General features: G+C 41.0%; 1 protein-coding gene across 5 annotated transcripts in view; it reads right to left on the bottom strand.

The window, feature by feature from the left end:
* The window catches only part of TRPM3 (transient receptor potential cation channel subfamily M member 3), an 827,868-nt gene that overhangs the window by 211,424 nt on the left and 592,859 nt on the right, over positions 1–23,585 (bottom strand). For all 5 annotated transcript variants that reach the window (XM_028089086.1, XM_028089085.1, XM_028089084.1 and 2 more), the window contains exons 4-6: positions 21,530–21,743; positions 18,192–18,316; positions 3,362–3,533 (exon numbers count right to left, since the gene is read on the bottom strand). In XM_028089086.1, coding sequence (XP_027944887.1) covers positions 3,362–3,533; positions 18,192–18,316; positions 21,530–21,743 — 511 coding nt within the window. The remainder of the gene's footprint in view (positions 1–3,361; positions 3,534–18,191; positions 18,317–21,529; positions 21,744–23,585) is intronic.

Here is a 23,585-nt window from a genome sequence, read left to right on the forward strand (position 1 = left end):
CCTTCAGAAGATTACGCCATTTAAGGAAGAAACAGACTTGTTGAAAGGCTACCGTGGTAGGCAGGGCACCCCTAAGTGGTGAGGAGGAATGGCACTTTAGGAAAACGCTGAGTGCCGTCGCAGCATCCCGGTGTCCTCCGAGGTGGAACGGGTGATGAGCACTGTTAATTGTGGTGTGGTGTCTCATTTTTTGAGAGACCATGCTGGGGCCCAAAATTGAGTTCCACCTTTGTGTTTTAGATTTCTTCAACTTTTGAAGAGGGAACTAAAGAAGTAAGTGAGGTTTTAAGAATCAGTTTTATTTTTAATAGGAAGAACTACGTTACTGCTAATTGTCATGTAATGAAAAGAAATAGTGTCCACCCTAGACAGTAGAGTTGCTGTTCCAAGGTATTGATTGGGGATTGATTGCATGGAAAGTTTGTATTCTGACTTCTGCTGTTTCTTGTTATAACCGGGTCAACTTTACCCCTTGTTAGTCCTGTTCTGGAGGCTTCTGTGTTCTCAGTGGGCACTTTGCTGTTAACTGAATTGAGGCCTCAAGGTCCTGCTCTCCTTTGGGGAACTCCTTGGGACGCTCCTTAAGGTCTGAACACCTTGTTGCCCCTTCCCTGCTTTTTGGGGTGAATGCAGGAAAAAGACAAGAAGACCTAATGACTCACGAGTCACTCACTTAGAGGATAATCTTGGTTTGCCCGGGACTGAGGGGACCCAGGGACATGGGGCTTTCAGTGATAAATCACAGACGGTCTCAGGCACCTTGGACAAGCTGATCACCGTCTCAGATTAAGCTGAGGGACAGAACTGGTGTGAAAGCTAACTCATGGCATCTTTCACTATAGCTTGTGAGCAAACTGCTGACCCTGAGCCTTTTTACTTCCTGTGACCTCAGAGATCTCCTCTGGGTGTCTTTAATCTTTTCTTCCCATTTAATTATTTTTACTGAATGGGAGCCTGTGGGTTTCTGCAAATCCTCAAATAAGTATCTCAAAGCATGGAGGAAAATTATGTTTATAAATTATGACAATTCCAATGACCATGTGGTTCCCCTGCCCCCACCTCGTTCCAACTACTGTCATTTAACCCACGGGGGCTCATCCCTTACCCCAGACCTAATCCTGTTTGCGGACTTGGAGCAGTTGAAGAGTGTCTACCCTGCCTCTCTGACCTTGTGCCTCAGCTCTGTACGCGGTGCATGCTTCTCCCCTACATCTTTCACCCTAGACCCTTGACTGGGCCCCCACCTGTCAATGTTTCTGTGTGCTGCTACCTGCCTTGGTAATCCAGCAAGGGTCCACTGTCTCTATGAATGGCATGAGGCCTGTGCAGGAGGTCCTAGCTCCTCCAGCATCCCTGGCATCCTGACCAGCCCTGGCCCGCTCTTCGACTCCATGCTTCTGGGCTCTGTGCCTCACTGTGGCCAGGTTCACTATATGGGAGCCTCTCCCCCTCCTTCCCCCCACTGCAGGGCTGTCCACACATATAGCGCCTCTGGGAGCTTTACAAGAGAGGTGTCCATCAAGGCAGATAAATTACAAAAAGATGTTCCCTCTAGGATGACCAGTTAGAAAAAAAGCATCTTGTCCTTGGTCAGCCTGTAAGGCACGGAGCTTGGCAGGCAGAGCCTTGGCGGGGTTTTAAGCCCCCTGGCACCCCTGAGCTCGGTGTATAACTTGCACCACCACATACCCAGCTCTTCCCCTCACCACTGACTAACCGGCCCGGCTGCCACCCCGGCGCCTAGCCCAGTGACAGGCTTTGCTGGTCTGGACAGGCTTCGCCTCATCAGCACCCTGAATCTGACCCTGAATTTGCTCTTTGTCTGTCCTGCTCCCATCCTGCATCTTTCAGGTCACTCCCACGAGGTTCTCCTTCTTAACCTGATGGTGTATAAAAAGTCAAAATCTAATAGATACCACGCATAACATAACATTTGCCCTTTCTATCCACTATTGTAATACAATTCAATTTTAGTATTACAAAACCTACTACCTATTGGTTACAGTGCTTTGTTACATTTGATCTCCGCCAATTTCTGGATAGATTTTCTAGTCTTTTCTATTTTTTTTCTTTCCAAAAGATGTCTAGCTTGGGATAATCCTGTTTTCTCTTTCCAAAGACAGTTGGGGATTCTAGGATAGAAGACAGTTTCCTAATACAACTTGGACTTCAGGCCCAGGCCAAAATGTACTATTCCAGACACCTCTGTGAAAAAGACAAAATAGTAGTAGCTCCCAGAAGTTGAGACCACAGCAAGTATAAGAAAGAGAAGGTGTGGTCTGATAGGGCGAACATTCCAGTTCTGGGAGGAAGGTGGCTCTGGCAGGGAAAACCCACCCCAGACAGTTACAGAGAAATGAAAAGAGAGCAACCATTTGGACAAGCTGAATCACAGCACACCGAGCTTTTGGAAACTTATCTAGCCAAAGGGAATCTTTTGTTATTTAGGATTGCAGGCTTTGAAAGGTGGATCAATTAGATCCAAGTTGTCCTGAGGAGACACACAATTCCCCCTAAAGCTTGAGCCTGCCACGAATCCTCCTCAAGGGTTACTTTGTGGAAAGAAATTAAAATCACTGTGAGGAGAGATGGTAGATGACTTTCATACCTCTGTTACATTTAAATGCAAGCCACTTATTGATTTGGGGAGCACTGCTGTTTGCACAGTGTTACCTTTTCATAGTTAGTTGTGGGCACAATAAATACAGCATAGAACACATGAATACCTAAGAGGTAATTTCAGTATAACCGCCACAGATATGTATTTTGTAGTGCGCATAAACAGGCACATATATCTAAATATATATATATATATATATTTAAAGACAATGAATAAATACACACATAGAATTAAGATATAGAATTAAAGTTTATGAAGATGTTTACACAGAGTACTTTTGTTTAGAGAATGCCAGTTGCCTTGAAATTCCCAACCATAGGCAGATCTCTGCTAAGATCAAAACATACGTATGTATAAAATTTCTGGCCAACAAAAATAGCTTAACAAATAGAAACAATTTCTCTAGGGTGCCTTTCCTCCTTAGAGTACTGTGTAAAGGATGTAGGAAAAGTCTGGAAAGAAAAGCGTATCTGCTTGCCTACACCCCAGCGGGGGCTGAGTTTCTCGCATATGACAAATGAGCACTAGTCCGCTAATCACGTGATCCCTTGTCTTCCGTGTCCAGGCGTCCTCCCCCAGACGACTTCCCTCGGGTTCTAACCACCGGCCCGGCAGACTCATAATGATCCCTGTTTGAAACTTGCTCAAGTTCTTATAACATTGCCACACGGTATACTTGTAGTTACTCACTTTCCACAGGCTTCCTACGAGGCCAGGCAGTGGGAACAGCAGCCTACTTACTTGTGTTTATCTTCTGGAGAGAAATATGCTTTTCCAGTTGTCTCCTCAGCTTCACTTCGGCTCCATATTTCCCGGTGGTCCCGTTGTCGGCCAAAATGAAGTGGGAATGCATGCTGTTGAGAACAGTGAGCTTGCTCATGGGATTGGACATGGTCTGATATGGCCGGACGACCTGCAGGATTTCAAAAGGAAGAGGCGGCAGTCAGAGGAAAAAGAGCAAAATACGAAAAGGAGAACCAGCCAGAGAGGAAATAGAGAGAAGGCTAAATAAACCAATTCTTCGGTACAGGGAAAACAGAGTTTGCATCCTCCTAATGCCACTGTGGGTAGCAGGTTTTATGGTCAATGTTCCCCAGTCACAGCAAGATTATACTTGAAGAGTAATGTGTTCATTTATATGCTGAGTTGATACAGAAGCTAGAGTCTGTGCTCTCATCATACTCAAGAACTGACATGTGAAGGATTGTGTCATTGTGAGGTCGATCTTTCATTTGTTGATGAACCACAAGTAATTTTAACGTTTGCTCATTTTGCTTTTTCTTTCTCTTCTCCACGATGTCCATACTCCAATGGGCACAGCAGAGCAATCAAGGAATTCTGGAGTAGGGTTGGGGAGGGGGTGGGCGCCAGGGTGATCTGTTCAGTCAAGCCCATTCAGTCGTCTGAAGGTCTGTTAATTCAAAAATCAACACTGTTCTTATTAGACACCTTATTTAAGTGGAAATGTTGAATGTCAAACACGTGTCTCGTGAGATGAGCGTGAATCAAAATGTTCATCTCTGTCTTTGTTTGTTTTTGCATTATTTTACTTTCGTGGTGAATTATACTGCCCCAAACAGAGTAAGTCCTTCAGATTTTTGATATCAAAAGAAAAGCAAAACCTATCGTGAGTTTGAGTTGCTAGTTCTAGTTGCTTTATAAACATTATCTGTATTCCTTGCAACAATCCTCGCAAGGTGGGTGCTCTCATGCTTATCTCGTAGATGGAGAAACGGAACTGGAGGTAAAATAGGTTTTTCAAGAGTCTCTTACACACAAAACCAGAATTAACACCCAGGTCTGATTCCAAAATCTTCGCTTGTCCCCCTCCTCACACTGCTTAGACACGATGGAAACAAGATGTTTTGGAAATCTACTCCTAAAATATTTAGGTAGAGACTTCACTCAAGACCATGAAAAGGAACATTCAACAAGCTCATTGTTACAAGGTCCAGTACAGTTATCCCTGTACTGAATCATCAGAATTGACAGGACAGAAATAAATGCTACTGGGTTTTTATTTCTGTGCCTTTGTGCGGTGTGTACATTCATTATGGAGTTGAGATGCTCTCGTTCATGTTCAGTATGTAATAACTCACCATGAAAAGCTGTAATAAGATTGAGTAGTTTGTTAAAGAAATCACAAAGTGATTTAGTAAGGGCAGCCTTTAATAGTACAGATCTCATAAAAGTCATTTTTTAGATCTTGATTCCAATTTCAAAATCCATTTCTATGTGCCTGGCATACAGAATCTACTCAATACATAGTGAATGAGTGAACAGGAAAACTTGAGACAGGCATGCTTTTGTTCAAAATTGGAAAAAAAAAAAGAGCCCTCTCTTTTCTGAATTGTTTGGGAGTTGACCTAATCTAAATTTAAAATATGTAATTTTGAGCTTTTGCAATATCCCTCATTCCTTTTAATGTATGTCTTATTTGTTAATGTAGCATTAATATAACATTAATTCATAGCCTCATCTTAGTTGACTCTTAGTGATAAAGGAAGCTCATAACTTTTTGATTATTGTTTCCAGTAATGGATGGGATTTTTTCCAGTAATGGAGCAGTATTCAATTACTCCTTTGTCTGGATGAGTGCATGAGAGTCCCCCAAAATACGGAGACAGTGGTTTGCTAACTCCATCCTGAGTTCTTTATCACTGGAAGAGTGGGTCGCTTGTGGTTGAAATTCCCATTTTGTTGTTAATCATTTTTGATCATAAAACATTCATTCTATAGCAGAGTGCAAGTTAATAAATATTAATGCTTTGTTGCAAGAGGCTTAGCAGAAGGACTTTCTCCTATCCTTAACGTGCCTCTGCATTGTGCTTTTGGACAAAAGAAAATACTTTAGTTACTCTTCTCTATTTTCTGAGCAGGTCCCCAAGGCTCCATGTCAAGGAGGGGGAAGACCCAAATTCTTTCTTTAAGAGGCAGGGACAGTGGATTTTCTAGAAGTTAAATGATGCCTGATAGTGAATCCCAGACACTTGTTCTAGCTGAGACATGAGAACACATTTTCTAATTCCTGGGAACCTAATTAAAGACCATCAGTGAACTTGAAATTTTCAAATGAATAAGGTAGTGAAAATAATTCTGGGCCAACTGACATACTTACCACAGTCTGAGAATAACAGAACATCATTAAATCATCTAACTATATTCTATATGTTTCCTCCACCACAGGATTCTAAGGACAGTGGGGCATCAGTCTTCTGAGTTTTTACCTTTTCTTGTGAAACATGGCACACCAGCTCTTTGGAAATACTGTTCCTTTGAATCAGCCATGGCAAGAGGGTCAAGTTTACAGTATCACTCATGAATTTTAATTTCTTCATCTTACTGCTCCCCATTCCATTTGATCTTATATGAAGGTAAGTTAAAGGTGGTCATATTTTGGCAAAGATTTTGTCTGCTGCATAATAGGGGATATACATCTGAAAAGTAAGTAAAATGCCCTAATTTATTTTCCTGTCATCACTGGAGGAAGATCTGCTGAATCCTTGAGAACCCTGAACACGTGAGCCATGGACATCTGTCTGAATCCCATTAGTTCTGTCAGGGGCTGTGTAAATCTGAGGCCCACATTTTTAATCTGTAAAAGGGATATGAGAACACCACTTACCTCAAGGCGGTTAGATGAGATTATAGGTGCAAAGTACCTGGCACTTTGCCTGGTTCCTGGCAGGCAATCTATAAATGTGAATTCCTTCTCAAGTTTGGCTTTATTTTACCACCTATAAACTGATTTTACCATTGCAAACTAGTGACCAAAATGACAAGATGACAGACTTATCACGGACTTTTGTTTTCCACAAGAGATTTGAATCAATCAATTTAAGTAAAGAAAAAAAAATTACCAATCAGTTGGCAAAACACACAACGTGTTTTTACTCCATCACCTCCTCTCAGGCCATTTAAGAGGGCGCTGCTCCGGAATTATTGGTGGATTAACTGCAAAGTTGGAAAGACCTTCCCAAATGCTTCAGGAGGAATGCATGTTGGTCTAACTTGCCTACAAAATCCACTTAATATTCTTCATAACAAACATACCAGCAGCCTATTCTTGTTTGAGTTATAATTTGCATATCTACAAAAGACTTGCTGATCTTCCTGTTAATGCTTCTCAAATAGGAAAAAGAAACAATGCCTTTGTGTCACATGAATACAAATGAATTCTTCCCTCTGACAAAATTTTAGAGGTAATGTATCCACTTGCATCGTTAAGAGCTCATTAAAAAAAGGGCTTTTTTGGGAAACGTGTGTGTGTGCGTGCACTTGTGCGTGTGTGTGCACGTGAGTGCATAGCCACACAACTGTGACATGTTCAGGACATGTAGCATGTTAGACGGCTCTAGCATGTTTCTCAGCCACTGTTTTTTGAGAGAATCAAGCCCTAATGCCCATACATAATGGATCACCTCTCCTAAGAATATAGGATGGTCCAGGTTATGTATCATCTTTGAGGGAATTAAGAAGAGAGTCGCTCAAATAATTTTCCGTGTTCATATTTCAGATGTGGAGTCTGGGCTGATGAAGGTTGAATAGCATCTGAAAGGCCTACATATCATGTGACCTTTCACGATTGGTAAAAACGGAATTATATGTACCTAGAAGGGAAATTTGCTTAGAAACGGATTTTAGATACCTTGCACTCTTCGGGTATCATGGGCCAGCATGACATTTTGCCCCTTTCTTGTCCCTCAAGGGGAGATGGGAGAATTCTGCACTCTTTAATACATCTATACCACTTTATACTGGCTGATTGGTAAAATTCTGGTTCCAAGGCCTCTATCTTGACTCTGAAACAAAGAGGCAATGAAGTAGAAGCTGCTTAAGAAATTAATCAAGGTGGGGGCACCTGGGTGGCTCTGTCGGGTAAGAGCTGACTCTTGGTTTCAGCTCAGGTCGTGATCTCAGGGTTGTGGGATCGAGCCCTAAGTCGGGCTCTGCAATCAGTGGGGAGTCTGCTTCTCTCCCTCTCCCTCTGCCCCACCCCCCACACTTTTTCTCTCTCTCTCTCAAAATAAATAAATAAAAATCTTTAAAAAAAAAGAGATTAATGAAGGTGAAGGCCCTTGATGTACTTGTAGGGTCATTACTGTTGCCAGGTGGGGACTGATCTAGAGACACCATGGAAAATCTGACCATTCTTTATGTGCTGGTGTTGGTGTGCTGCATTTTTTACCCATGGATGGACTTAAGTGGATCATTTGGGAGCTGATCTAAGATACCTGCTTGAGTTTTCCCAGCTATTTTCATGCATGTTCTGGTCTCACTCAGGAGTACTTAGTGGGCAGTCAGGAGATTGGGGGGCGGGGGATGGTTCTAGTTCCTCCAGCTACTAATTTGTGACCGTGGGCAAGTCTTTCAACTCATTCCTTCCTTCCTCTATTCACGCATAAGAAGTCAATCAGAGAAAGACATGTATCATATGACCTCACTGATATGAGGAATTCTTAATCTCAGGAAACAAACTGAGGGTTGCTGGAGTGGTGGGGGGTGGGAGGGATGGGGTGGCTGGGTGATAGACATTGGGGAGGGTATGTGCTATGGTGAGCGCTGTGAAGTGTGCAAGACTGTTGAATCACAAATCTGTACCTCTGAAACAAATAATACATTATATGTTAAAAAAAAAACAAAAGAAGAAGAAGAAGATAGCAGGAGGGGAAGAATGAAGGGGGGGAAATCGGAGGGGGAGACGAACCATGAGAGATGATGGACTCTGAAAAACAAACTGAGGGTTCTAGAGGGGAGGGGGGTGGGGGGATGGGTTAGCCTGGTGATGGGTATTAAAGAGGGCACGTTCTGCGTGGAGCACTGGGTGTTATACGCAAACAGTGAATCATGGAACACTGCATCAAAAACTAATGATGTAATGTATGGTGATTAACATAACATAATAAAAAAAAGAATGTCTTGGGGAAATGTATGTGATGAGTATTGTGCTGGCTTGAGGAGACATATAATCTTGCATCTAGGTAATGTCTTTCACTAAACGTTCAAGTTACACAGGTTGAAAGAAACTTTTTGGATGGCAGTTTCTCATCTATAAAGTAGAGGACTTGACTGTAGTTTCTGAGGGCTTTCTACTTCTAAGACTGAGTTGGGACAGCCTGTGTTGAAAAGTACATTTGCTTCTTCCAAGTTAGTGCAGAAAAAGGCCACAAAGGTGGTTCATTCCTGTCCTGGGGTCTCTTCCCTTTTCTAGTGCTTTCTACAAGGCAAGGGCAGTTGGCTCATCTGCAACTCCTTTCCTGAACAGAACTGAATTGAGCTAAATTGTGTTTTTGAGTCATTAATCACAGGCCTTTGGCAATCCCTGAACTTGTGACCTGGTGAGGTGTGTATCAGTATGCCCCTGGCAAGTAGCAGGCTAGGGGAACACCAAACCCTTCTTTCCCTCCTAATAGCACCATGGTTTTAATTTAGGCAGGAAGACGATGAAGATTTACTGATCACTTAGTATATGCCAGGCACTATGATAAACACTTCCCCATGGATTAATCCGTTCCAAGCTTATTTTGTGGGCAAAACTATCGATGCTCAGAGAAGTGAAGTCTTTTGGTCAAACATGTCCCACCAACACGCCTTCCTTTAAATCTACACAGCACGTAGGTCTTAGACTCCTTTACAGGCTGGGAGACATTTAGAGGGAAGATGAGCTGAGCACTAAAATCCCTGTGAGAGCGGATCAGGTTACTTCCAGACGAGTCATCTAGAACCTTAGAGGGTGCAGAGGTCAGGACAGGCAGAAGCAGGAGCCAAGATGGGGTTTGTACTTTGGAGAAAGAGACGCAAAAAAGATGGGCAAGGTTCTCTTAGGATCAGGCATGCATCTCTGGGAGAGATGAGGGGGTACTGCTGAGACGGGGGCAGCACCCTCTGTGCCTGAGAACAAGGCACACAGGAACTGAGAGGAGGAGATGAAAACCGAATAGAGAAAGTCACCGTGTGTCCTCATAAGCGTAGCGAGGCCTGTGCCAGCAGGAGACTGGGCAGGTGACTTCCCACTCCGGCAGCTCAGCTGCACATCTAGGTATAAAGCAGGGTCACATGAAACCCAGATGCTGCCTCTGAGCCCAGCAATCCAAACAAGAAACCAGCAAACCCCGGCATCCATGCCAAAGAGTGCCCGGGTACCTCAGCTGCATAATCTGCGCTAAAATCCACCCGTGAACAATTACGTCTTTTTGCAGCACTCTGAAAACGTGTCCCTCAACTCATGGGCTGGCAGAGGGTTACACTGTCCTCATTTCAGGCTCATCTCCCCTTGCCCCGTCCTGAGGGAATCCATGGACTGTCCAGGTTAAGGACCTACTTACAGTGGAAAAAGGCCCTTAAGTTCTAAAAGGGGTCACTCGCTTTAGAAATCACCATGTATCAGGGGGGTGGTTTTAAAATACGTTAGAAAATTCTTTGAAAAGCTTCCCTTCCAGTCTGCAGCCTTCAGTGACTCCCTTCTAAGAAATAGAATAAAATAGAAGTGATGGTGTGCTGACTTGCAAAACTAGGTCATAAAAGGGTTCCTTTTAGCTCTCTTGGATCACTTACTCTGGGGGAAGCCAGCTGCCATAATAAAGCAGCCTTCTGGAGAGGTCCACATGCGGAGGAACTCCTACCAAGAGCCATGTGAATGAGTCATCTTAGAAGAAGGTACCGTATCTCCATTCGATCCTTTAGATGATGCAGCCCCAACTGATATCTTGACTGTGACCTTAAGAGAGACCCACGCCGGAACCACACAGATAAGCTGCTGATAAATTTCTGACCCACAGAAACTGTGACACAGTGTTGTGTCAAGCCATTAAGTTTGGGGGTAATTTGTTACACACCAGTAGATAACCCAATACTCTATTATTGTTATCTTGAGACTTCAAAATGTATTCTCTCCCCTCTATTCTGGATTCACTGGCGCATCGTAATTTTGTGCCTTCTAACGCCTCCCTGCATCCTCCCTGGGCCCCAGTCAGCTCTGGTTCCTGTTCTCCCCCGGGGCTATGGCCGCCATCCTCCACTCTCTCACTGCCCACGTCTGAGCCCTCACACCATCCTTCCTCATTGGGCAGATGGCCTCGCTCCCACACCTACACACCTGGCAGTTGGGTGACCCGAAGCAGGTTGTTCTCTGTGTCTCAGCGTCTCCCTATGTCAATGGAGATTAATAATAATAATAACCACCTCATCAGGGGTGCTGTAAATATTAGATGAGATATAAAACGCATGGCACAATGCACATATGAACTCATATAAATGATTGCTGCTATGACTACAGAGAAGTCGTATTGCATCCTAGGTAAGGATGTGGTCTTGGGAGCTGGATGGTGTAGGCTGAAATCCCAGCTAAGTGACTTATTAGTCATGTAACATTGGGCAACTTACTTAATCTTTCTGTGTTTAGTTTTACCATCGGAGACACGGAAGGACGGCAGTGATACTAAAAACAACTGAAGACACGGAAGGATGGCAGTGATCCTAAACAACTTCTGAATGCCATTATGAGAATTAAGTGACCATCTATGATGTGCGCTGAAACGTATTAAGCTCAACAAAAGTGTTGCTATTTTGATTACTGTTGTTGCTGTTATTTATTATTATTATTTCAGTGATAAATGATAAAACCTCCAGGCTGAAACTTCAATATCCTGCCACCAACCCTTTGCAATGCATACTCTTTCCTCTTCTCCTTCACTTATAAGGATACAGATGGTTCCTCTCCCCCTTAGCTCTGGACCCCATCACCTCAGGGCCACTTTAGGGCTTATTTCACCAATTCTGTTCTCACTATCCCTACTTTCTCCCCTATCATCAACACAGAAACAAACTCAAGTCCCTCCCTTCTTAGAGAAAAATTCCTCACATTACGGCTCCCTTCAGCTACTCACTTCTCGTCACAGCCAAACTTCTAAAAGGTGGTTTCTCCTGGCCATCTCTACTTTTTCACTTCTCCCTCTTCAACCCATTGAACTGTGACCTGCCCCTTCATCATTTCTCTGAGATCGTTTTGACTAGTGATGCCAATGACATCTGTTTTGATAAACAGAACGAACACTTCCAAGGGGCGCCTGGGTGGCTCAGTCCGTTAAGCGTCTGCCTTCGGCTCAGGTCGTGGTCCCAGGGTCCCGGGATCGAGCCCCACATCGGGCTCTCTGCTCGGCGGGAAGCTTGCTACTCCCTCCCCCACTCCCCGTGCTTGTGTTCCCTCTCTTGCTGTGTCTCTCTCTGTCAAATAAGTAAAATCTTAAAAAAAAAAAAAAAAATAGAACGAACACTTCCAAGTCCTCACCCTCCTCAGTCTCTCAGGTGTACCGGGCATTGCCCTTCACTCCATCCTTCTGAAGCACACTGTTGCCTTGGCTTCCACAACACTCTCTGGTTTTGTTTCTACCTCTTGGCCCTTTTTTTTTTTTTTTTTTGGTCTTCTTTGCAGTCTGTTTTCCCTCTGCTCAACCATTAAATATTGGATACCATCAGGATCCAGGTGTAGGCCCTCCTTTTCCTCACTCCACACATACTCCCCTGGCGAGCCCATCCACCACAATGGCTTTAATTGTCATCTATAGGCAGATGTCACCTGAGTCTGACTATATAGCCAGATCTTGCTCCTGAGACTCCACCTCATAAACTTACTGTCCTACTGGACATTTTCACATAGATCTCTCAAAGCAACTTTGAAATCAACATGTCCAAATCCAAACTCAACACTAGCTTCACTGAAACTGCATTCCCTATGTGACTAATGCAGCCCAGGATTGGAATGTGGTCCAGGGTTAGCTAGAGTTGGCCCCCTATATGACTGTTAACAGACTTGGGTGAGTCTCCTTGTCTCTGAACTTCTCCTCTCACATCCTCTGGAAACATCTTGTATAACCTAGTCATGGAAGTCCAATAAAGTCCATGCGAGAACCATTACCGGGAAGTTTTCTGAGCTTACAATATGAAGTCATATTTGGCTTGCTTTAGAAATAGGTGACAAATACACTGAGTTGATAACTACATGAGAATTATCAATCAGGTGCGTTATTAAACTTGATTTTTCTTGGCTTGAAATATAAAGATGGCATCAAAAGAATACTTTCCAATTAAATATAAGAACTCTTAAAGGTTATAAAATTCTGAGAATAAATCTACGGTTTAGGGGAAAACAGAAGACATCATTGAATGTCATGATAATTTAATAACCACATAAGATGATGTGTTGGAAATCTTCCCAAATACAATCTTCATCCTCAAGTGAAAATGAAAAGTGCTTTTTCTTATGATCATGCCTGAGTTTTTAATTTGGCCTGTGTTTTGTTAGTCTAGATTTGGGAAATGACAAATTGTAAAGGTTTCAGGAACTGCTCAATTACCTGAAACAATTCTGGTCAGACTGTTTTCCAAAGTAGGGAAATCTAAGGCTACAATGAGTCATGTAAAAAGTGTAATTCAATGGAAGTTCTTTCCTGACTTTATAATGGGGATACTTTCATCATCTATCCAGATCAAGATTCTCTAGGGACAAAGAAAAGGGTTCTGGTCATTCTCATAGTCTATTTTTTAGTTCAATTTACAGGCATGAGATATTTGCCAGTATCTCAACTAACAATAAAAACATCATTAAATATTTTCTTCTGTATTACTTGGCATCCTACTAGTTAAGCGTATGAGCCTTGAAGATAGTGGATCTTGGTTTTAGCCCTTATTTAGTTTCCTCACATAATAATACCTCATAAGGCTAATATATACAATCTCAGAGAGCTTCCTCAAATAGGAGCTCAATAATTATAATTACTCTTATTATGATTATGCTCATACAGGTTGTATAAAGATAGAGCATGGGTTTTTATAGTTCACTTAGAGATGAAGGAACCAACTCTTACAGAGTTTTAGGTCACAGGTCAGTACCTCATGTTCATGCAAAGTATTATATTAGTGGTTGACAAGAAACAAAGAAAACAACTGAATCTCTATTTTTGAGGAACTCTTACCTAAACTGGGGAAGAGGATGGTTGGTAGGAGAATTATAATCAGGGATGTGACATTATGGGTGAAGTTAGTCATGGAAGACATCTTAGTGGAAGTGAGCCTTGACCTCAGTTTGGCTGAAGAGTAGATTATGGGTTGTAAGAAAAGAACGGGGCGGTAGAAATCATACGGAGAAATTACAGAGGAGTAGTAAAACTTGACAGTTGAACAATATTCATTTTCACGTTTAATGGCAGAGCAAAAATTATTACCATCTCAGTATTCATAACATTATTTCTCACCAAATTTGGCTGTTTTGATCTATTAATTGGAGGTTTGATTGAATAAAGTAGAAGATATTTAAATTTATTTTATTTTATTTTTAAGATTTTTTTTTTTTTTATTTGAGAGAGAGAGAATGAGAGATAGAGAGCACGAGAGGGAAGATGGTCAGAGGGAGAAGCAGACTCCCTGCCGAGCAGGGAGCCCGATGCGGGACTCGATCCCGGGACTCCAGGATCATGACCTGAGCCGAAGGCAGTCGCTTAACCGACTGAGCCACCCAGGTGCCCAGAAGATATTTAAATTTAAAGAACCAAGGCTAGTTCATTACCCAGTTGGGTGGATCAAGTGTCTCTCAAAGGGGTTACAGAAAAGCCTGTTCTCATTTCGTTCTTCTTTGTGCCCATATCCAACATGTAGAAGCTTCACCATCCACCTCCCACCTTGAGTTGCTACATAAGAAAATAGTTTTGTATTTAGATGGTTGATTAAAAAATGCCTTAATTATAGTTACTAAAGTATGATCAAGCTTGGGGGCATGTGTGGAGATGAAACTGTGGTAAAGTTGTGAACTAGGTAAGATGTATCATTGCATTTTTTTTCCTGTAACATTAATTTTCCTCGTAGCCTGAATCTCATCATGCCCAATCTGTCTTCCTCGATATTTCCTGAGTACCTGCTACATGTGAGGCTCTAAGGTGAACTCTGAGAAGCCAAAGATACATGCCCTATATCTTTAAAGTCTCACCTAAAGTCTAGCTAAGAGATAAGAGCTGAAGGGAGGTAGGTGCTTCAGGATATCTAGAAGCAGACCCAAGGGAAAGTTAATTTTTCTTTTTTATGTGTAGGACTAGTCTTTGCCTTTATAGTGCCATTCCGAAGGGACAATCAATGATAGGATGAATAGTAACTGCTGTGTCTACCACTTCTACCAATAAAATAACTATAGAACTACTTGAATGTTCAGCTTCTAAAAGTGCTCATCTGAGAGTCATTCCCACAGAAATAAAAGGATCTTTATATTCTATCAGTTTCGAAAAAGTCTACTGTAATAAAATATTAGGCTTAAGAAATGAAGCCTTTCTTTTATCCTTATATTTTTATTTCAAGGAGGTTTCTTAGATTTCCCTTGACATTTAGTTTGTGCCGCTTCAACCTTATTCTGGAATACTGACATAGACCAGACCAAAAATACAATTCTTTTTTTTTTTTTTAAATGAATGCATTTTGATAGAACTCTGAAGTGGTAAAAATTTTTAATAGTATGTCAGTTTTTCTCCTCGGATACCTGATGTCTGATGCTTTAAGGTTTATTTTCTTGATGTTTATTACGTGTAAGTTTGATTATATGAAATGGAAGTTTGGTTATATAAAATGGAAGTTTGGTTATATAAAATGGAAGTTTGGTTATATAAAATGGAAGGAAAAGGACAGAAGGTGCTAAATTAGGCTATGAAAGTTCTTATAACTACTTAAGAAGTTTATCAGATAACACTTCTACTTCAATGATTTTTAGGGGAACTTTCAAATGTGACCACTAATATTGTGTTCAAATACTTCTTTTTGTGACAATTTAGCACCATATTCCTTTTTAATTGTAACATTAGAAGAGTAAACACATATACCGATTTCCCTCAAACTATGTCATATATCCTGTTACACCAGAAACAGCACTTTGGTCCAAGTAATTTACAATGTGAAAAACAAATTCTGTTGCTATACAAGAGCCTGAGAAACCCTATGCATGTTCCAAACTCCCCAATTTGATGGGGCGAGGATGAGGAGTGGGTTGTACTAGAGTGGTTGAAATTCAATAGATTGGGCGCCTGGGTGGCTCAGTTGGTTGGGCGACCGCCTTCGGCTCAGGTCATGATCCTGGAGTCCCGGGATCGAGTCCCGCATCGGGCTCCCTGCTCGGCGGGGAGCCTGCTTCTCCTTCTGGCCCTCTTCCCTCTCGTGCTCTCTATCTCTCTCATTCTCTCTCTCTCAAATAAATAAATAAAATCTTTAAAAAAATGAAATTCAATAGATTTCGGTCAAAGATTTATTAAGAAAGAAAAATACAACCGTTTTTCCTGTGCTCTTTACAATCTGTCAATGTCAATCCTTTTCTCGATGGTCTCTCTGCAGGTTCACTTGGATCTGTGTGAGCCACGGTTTGCCTCTATTAGCCCCCTTTTGAGCAGGGAGAATGAATGTGCACATTTTACTGAACATGAGTGCCTCCTTTTGCCCTCTGCGTGGGGATCGAGACTAGTTTTTTTATTGGGAAGTCAGACAATGCGACTAAGACCCACTGGCATAGGCCTATGTAAGTTCCTATTGACGTAAAACTGGCAACAAATATGGGTAGAAAGAAAATAAGAGTAAAAAGGAGAAGCGCAAGAGGAGGTGAAATCAGAGGAAAGGACCTCAGACTGGAGGAAGATGAATCAGGGGTTATCCTTCCAACTCAGCAAGGCAAGTAAACGTAACATAAGGTACTGTCTTTCTGCACTCACATAGAATTTACAAGGCACACAAAATGACACAAAAAGGCAGTAGGTCAGCCTTCTCTGCAAATGTTTAGGCAATTGAGGTAATCATTTGGTTACTCTATCTTGAATAAAGAAATCATCAGCTTCCATTTATTCATAGTTCATCTGAATAAGAAAGTTCCAAAATGGCTTTTCCCCCTACCAAAAAAAACTGAATAGGGCACCTGGGTGGCTCAGTTGGTTAAGTGACTGCCTTCAGCTCAGGTCATGATCCTGGAGTCCTGGGATCGAGTCCCGCATCGGGCTCCCTGCTCAGCAGGGAGTCTCCTTCTCCCTCTGACTCTCCCCTCTCTCATGCTCTCTCGATCTCATTCTCGCTCTCTCAAATAAATAAATAAAATCCTTAAAAAAAAAACCGAATGTAACTTAGGTTTACAATAGAGATCCTGAAGCAATGAACATTTTAAAATGACTTCTGAATCATCACATTTTTAAATAATTGAGTCGTTTATTAATAAAATGCACTTGTAATTCACCATCAACTTCAAAGCCAGCTTGGAATCTGAGGCAAGCATTAACCCAAGTATATTTCATCAAAGACTAGTTCCAGATACTCTAAAAAAATTAGCAATGCTTGTTTTTCCAGTCGGTTCTGCCTATGTATCACTTTAGAAATTGCTGCTTGAGATAATCAATGATGTAAATCAGTGATATAAAACAGCCAGTAAATTTTAGTTAAGAGACTATTACATTGATAAAATTAATATCTCTTTTCTTGATTTCTCTTAATTTCTTACTCCATGTTTTCTAGATAAATTAGTGTTTCTACAGGTCATTGTGTAGTATTGATAAGGACGCTTCTTACCCACTTAAAGGTCCTGAAGGATTTAAAGAGTGTTTTCTTGCATTTCATGATGTTTGATTTTTTTTATTCAAAGTATTTTTGCATTGTATTAAAAATTGCAGAGGCTGTGTTGTATTGAAATAAGATGGTTTCACTGTATTGCTGCACAATAGAAGAAGCAATTTAAGACCAGTTAATTCTCAAGCTCTTTGAGTTTTTGGCTCAGAGACCTCATGGAACTTGGAAAAACTACTGAGCACATTTGTTATGCCCTACGGCAGGCCTTGGTTGGGAAGGGAAGAGTATATTGACCTTATGTAGAGGTGCAATGATCAATAATTAATTATTAAAATTACCAGGGGAAAAAAGCAGTGAATAAAGTATGGCCATTATATATAGTTTAACTACAATTCCTATCAATTGGAATTTTGAGAAGTGTTATATAGGGGAAAAAGTCTGGTGGTTAGTAGGAGAGAAAACCCTCTAAAGGAGGTTGGGGATAACCTGTTTGTGGTAAACAAAACAAAACAAAACAAAACAACAAAAACAAGACTCTAGAAGAAACAGAAGGAAGATGATGACTCAGAAAGAATAAAATAAGTTCTCTCTGGCAAAAACTGACTGATCACTCAGTGTGTGGCTCTGGACCTGAGAGAAGGAAAGAGAGGTCGGCACCTTGTTGAATTTGTTACCTGGTGTTAATTAATCTCAACCGAACCGTGCCAACAGCACTTGTAAGATTTGATGGGTGAGGGAAGACCACTGCTTGATTCAAACCAAGAGGGTAGTTAGTAAGTCTTACTTAGGATTTTTTCTGGTCATAAGAATTGATGGAGTTTATATAGGTAGATTTTGGGAAATACATGGTCTTCGAATAAACTATTCCTCACATGAATTTCATTTTGGGAGGTGGGGACCAAAAGAGTACTATAATATGTATATTTTGAATTCTAATTTTATTTTACTCTTTTGATAGCACCTTTAGGAGAAGTCACAGACAGGGGCAGTTTCTAGGACTTACATCTCTTCCAATCAGGTCCTCTTGGTTTTCCACAATTCCCCAGGGGGCAATGCCTATGGTACATATCTTCCCTCGAGACTTGGATGCATGGTCCTTTAAGGCATCTCCAACATGGCGAATAACACCTAAGAGAAAAAGAAGTATTACCCTTTCTTTTAAAGCAATTACTCTCCATTGTTCTAAAGGAAATTGTGATAAATGTGTCTCGCAAGCTTAAATGCACTGAATATAAAATTTTGATACATTTCTACACAAATGTTCAGAAGAGAACATAAATCTGTGGCTCTAATGTCAGATACATTTGTGGGACTTGTATATGAACTCTAGCAATGCACTTCTCTCTTTTTTTTTTAAGATTTTATTTATTCATTTGACAGAGAGAGAGAGATAGTGAGAGCAGGAACACAAGCAGGGGGAGTGGGAGAGGGAGAAGCAGGCTTCCCACTGAGCAGGGAGCCGGATGCAGGGCTCGATCCCAGGACCCTGGGATCATGACCTGAGCCGAAGGCAGACGCCCAACAACTGAGCCACCCAGGTGCCCCTCTAGCAATGCATTTCGTGTTCGACTTTAAGTTCTTTTTTTCCTAAGGAAAAAAAAATTAAAAAGCATCCAATGTTTTAAAAAACAAAACAAAATAAATACAATTCTTTAAACTTAGGGAATCTTTTTCTTGTACCATAAGCACAATGATTTTAGTATGGCTAAGAACCAATACCATGAGTATATCCTACAAAAAGCACCGTATAGAATATTATACGAAATCTACACCAGAGTTTGTGTATGAGTTAGGGTCATTCAAATAGAGTATTTACTTAGATCAGATTTTGTTAAACTTGATCTCATCTTCCTATTTATTGACACATGATGTGGAGACCCTACTTGTAAAGAAAGCCTTGGCATATTCTATGGAAAATTTATGTTGAAAATATATAAATATAGCTTTTTAGCTTCATTATTCTAATTTGTTTTCCTCTTCTGTCATAATGACCTTCCCCATCACCGTGGCCTTCCTCACCAGTTAAAAGTGAAAAAACTCATTTATAAGATGGTAGGGAACCTATCTTTTATATTTTAATAAAGACAAGTTGCATTTAAAGAAGATGCAACTTCTAATCCATTAACCTCCCTCTGAAGTAATCATTTTTATAGACGCAAAATATTTTCTCTAAGAAAAGCTGTGTCCACTTATCACAATTCCACCTATTTCTCAAGGAAAAATTCACACCTACTGCCATCTCCTATAGGAAAGCTGAGTTGGATTTGATTTTTTTCTCCCTTTGAGTGGGATTGCAGTTTGCGTATCTTGAATCGCTCAGTATGTTATGTAACATATTCTTCCGTGAGTCACAATCACACGTGAGGGTAAAACTCCTTGTGGGGCAGGTTGGGGGGGTCAGTGTCTTACTTCACCTTTGCGTGCCTGAGGTGCTAGCACAGAGTAAGGGCCCAACACTGCACGGAACTAAGCACACAAAATGCACCAGGCAATTTAATCATGGGAGAGGAGACACATGTGTGAATCATGCCATTCTGAAATATTCGTAAGATCAAACAGAAAGACCCTCCTTTAAAAAAAATCAAATAAAAGAGTGTAAATAGCACTAATCCATACTGAGCCATGCTGGCGGTGTTGATTAGAATATCAATTTCACTTGGGAACTTTTCTAGGGCTCTTCTAAGATAAAGTAATGGTAAAAAAAAAAAAGTAAATACAAGAGTTAAGCTGGGAATATCAGTGTTCATTCCCCCCCATTTATATGCAAAACTCCTTTCAGGGCCCATTAGGGACAAGTTTAACTTCATGGTATGCCCTCCATCAGCCACAATCCTACCTTTACCTCTTACCTAATCTGAGACGCCACCATTAGAACCTCACTTTGGGTATTGGATTGAATGCTAGCCTGGGGCGAGGCAGAGATGAACTCTTTGGTTTACAGTATTCATGCTGTTACTTCTTCCTTTGATACTGGGTGCATTTCATAAAAGAAGAAAGGTAGTAAAGAACGTTCCGAGTTCCCAGAAACAGAAGATTGTTAAGAGTTTCTTTTGAACCTTTAGAAACCTTTGAGTGGGTCTGTAGATGAGGTGCAGGGGATGCCAGGAAAACACAAGACCACAAATACTCATGCGTGAATGAGGTCGCTACACTGAATGAAAGCTGGAGCCTAAAGCCTGAACAGCCACTGAAAGATAATTGCTCTGTAGATATTTGATTATTGCCAGATAAACAGTAAAGAGCTGACTGAGCAGGTCACTCTAAGATCATGTCAGTTTACAGACTGAGTCACGAATCCACTGAACAATGATGAGCATGTGCAATCTGCAGCGTTCACTGCTGAAATGCGCCTATGGAGTCGCATGCTGGATGTTCACAAATTCTAGGTATTGGGGAGAATTCTGAGTGCAGGTCTTGCTCAAATATTACCCAAACTGCACACAAATGAATAAACAATCTTGAGATAACACCTTATTTAAAATTAGTTGGCCAGGTTTATGCCCAGACTGTTCCCCAGCTCCAAATGTGTGCGGGCTGCACAGACTCAGAGCCTTGAACCAAGTTTAAATGAACTTACTGCAGTGTTCCTGGTGCATTTCCAATCGGCACTTCTGACTCAGGCTGGGGGAATACGTCAAAGCAATTTAGAGGCATCCATTCCATTATCTGTTGCCCATTAATAATCTGCTGCATGTAAGCACTTTACTGTAAGTGGGTTTGTGAGAATTGATTTGACAGCTTACCTGTATCACAATATAGAGAAACTCATTTGGCAGGAGAAAAAATTGTTTGGAAATCAGAGTGTGATGTGTCTTCTAATGGTGCAGAGTTGATTTAATAAAATATTTTAAATAATAAACACACAATACTCCAGACTTTGCTGTCACAATTTATGTCCCAGATGTAATGGGCATTTTACAAAAATTAAAGCTATTTGCCTCAAACTTAAAATCACTTAAAGATCAGACACAGAGCTTCCAATTTAGAGCAAAGGTTATTCTTTAAAAAATTACTGGATGCTTATCTGGCAACCTGAGGTATTGAAAATATCCTGTGAAATTCCATCAGTCATGTTTACAAATTCTGTAGAGTCAAGTATTAAATAGCCCAACCTGTTTCTCAGGTGTGCTTAATTCTTCCTGGTTGAGAACTACCTGTATGGTTATCATGCTGGTCACGGAGGGCAGAAGTATCAGAGGATGGAGAACCAGTGAATATGGACACACGGGGATGAGAGACGAGGTGGGGGAATACAAATATATTTAGCTTTAGGAGAAAATGGTCTTAGTTACAACATTCTCGTGGCCTTAGGTTGCCTTTCTCTGTCCCACTTCCAGTTACCTGTGTTAACCCCTCCCGTGAATATCCACGCTCCAGTTGTCATGGCCGCTTTGATGAGACCCTTCCCAAAGACTTGCTTGAGTTTTGGTTGGAGTTCAAAGTTCTGTAGGCCCCCATGCACGGAGATGAGAAGCTTGGGAAGCTCCAGCTGCCATTCCTTGGTCATCAGGTGCAGAAGGAGATCAGGTTTTGTATCAAAGGATACTCGCACATACTGGAAGAAGAAGGGTCACCAGTTAGGAAGACAGGGCAGGGCTGCTAGGGGTTGGGGGGGGGCCTTATCTTTACTGATTGGAACGATGTGTGCAGTACTTGAAGAAAACCTCTCATATGAAATCTGATTTTTGAAAAAAGGCAAATCATTTTCTTTACCAAGAGAGTCTTCATTTGATGAAGGGATTCCCATTTTTAAAGGTTTTATTGAAATTGTGATTTATTACAAACTTTAAAATGGTTTGATTTTCTAAAATGCAGTGCAAGCCAGCTTTTCCCAGTTATATCAACTGGGCCTGAATATCACTGTTTCTGTGACCCTGATACTTTGAGCAGTTTTGAAAAATTCTGCAGTTCTACCTAATGTAATGAGAATTTTAAAACCAGGTAACAACTGACTACATTTATTTAATCTATAATAACTGCATATTAAATATTTCTTAAAGAAGACAAGTGACAAAAGGCATGCCAATCATTCCTGTAGAATAATCGAAAAAAATTAAAGTGTATATCAGATTTCAAGTTATTAGCAGATGCACCTGGAAATAAGTATACTAAGTATATATAAATGAAATGCCACAAATACATACAATGATAAACATGTATATAATCACATACATACTCATTTAGGTCTCAGTTTAATTATATAAAGACTTCCATCTTTATCTGGAAACAAATTACTGGGCAAATACATTTGAAAGCCTTTTGAAATGCATTGCTGAGCGGGCGTGAAAAGAGCCAATATTCAGTTTCCCAAACAAAGTAGAAGCTGGAACCTCAGGAGACAAGGAAGGACCAAAGCAGGCTTTGGACTTGAGGGTTTCTCCTAAACCCTGGCAGACGTGGGCATCTGCTTTACTGGCTTTATGCAGTGCGGACAAGTTTAATGCAGGAACCCCATGTAAGCTGGGATACTTCAAAGGGTTCCATTCTCAAGTGTAAGGAAGAAAAAAGGGAGCAAAAGTCTGATGTACAGAAGAAGAGAGCAAGGAAGTCTGCCTGCTTCTACCTTGGTTCTGAGTGGATGGGGAAAAAAATTCCCCTCTGATTATTTATAAACCAGGGGCCCTCACAAAGACTTTGATCCACATTCACACTATCAGTGTGGCTTGAAAAACACCAGAGTCTTTGATTTAAAATGGTTCTGACTGGGTAATGGCTTCAGATAATCAGCATAAGCAAATGCAAATCCTCTGTGGAGGAATGAGCCCTCACTCTGGAGCTCAGATAGTTTCCATGGGAAAATAAACATTTCATAGAAAAAAAATAAAATCACGTCTTACATAAGGAAATCCAGCAGTATGAATGAGAACCAAAAGAAATAACAGGTAGCAGAATAAGATCCTCAAAGATATTGAAATATTCAGAGAATATAAAATAGCTATATTTAATATGTTAAAAACACAAATGAGATTATTGAATGTATCAGTAAGGAATAATAGGCTATGGGGAATGACCAATACTTTTTAAAATTATTATTAACATATAATGTATTATTTGTTTCAGGCGTACAGATCTGTGATTCATCAGTCTTACACAATTCACAGCACTCCCCATAGCACATACCCTCCCCAGTGTCCATCACCCAGCCACCCCATCCCTGCCCACCCCCACTCCAGCAACCCTCAGATTGTTTCCTGAGATTAAGAGTCTCTTATGGTTTGTCGCCCTCTCTGGTTTCATCTGGTTTCGTTTTTCCCTCCCTTCCCTTATGATCCTCTGTCTTGTTTGTCAAATTCCTCATATCAGTGAGATCATATAATTGTCTTTCTCTGATTCACTTATTTCGCTTAGCATAATACCCTCTAGTTCTATCCATGCCATTGCAAACAGCAAGATCTCA

Source organism: Eumetopias jubatus, unplaced genomic scaffold, assembly GCF_037043125.1.
Source record: "Eumetopias jubatus isolate StellerSeaLion01/CBP00866 unplaced genomic scaffold, mEumJub1_p1.0 scaffold_15, whole genome shotgun sequence".
NCBI classification, from domain to species: Eukaryota; Metazoa; Chordata; class Mammalia; order Carnivora; family Otariidae; genus Eumetopias; species Eumetopias jubatus.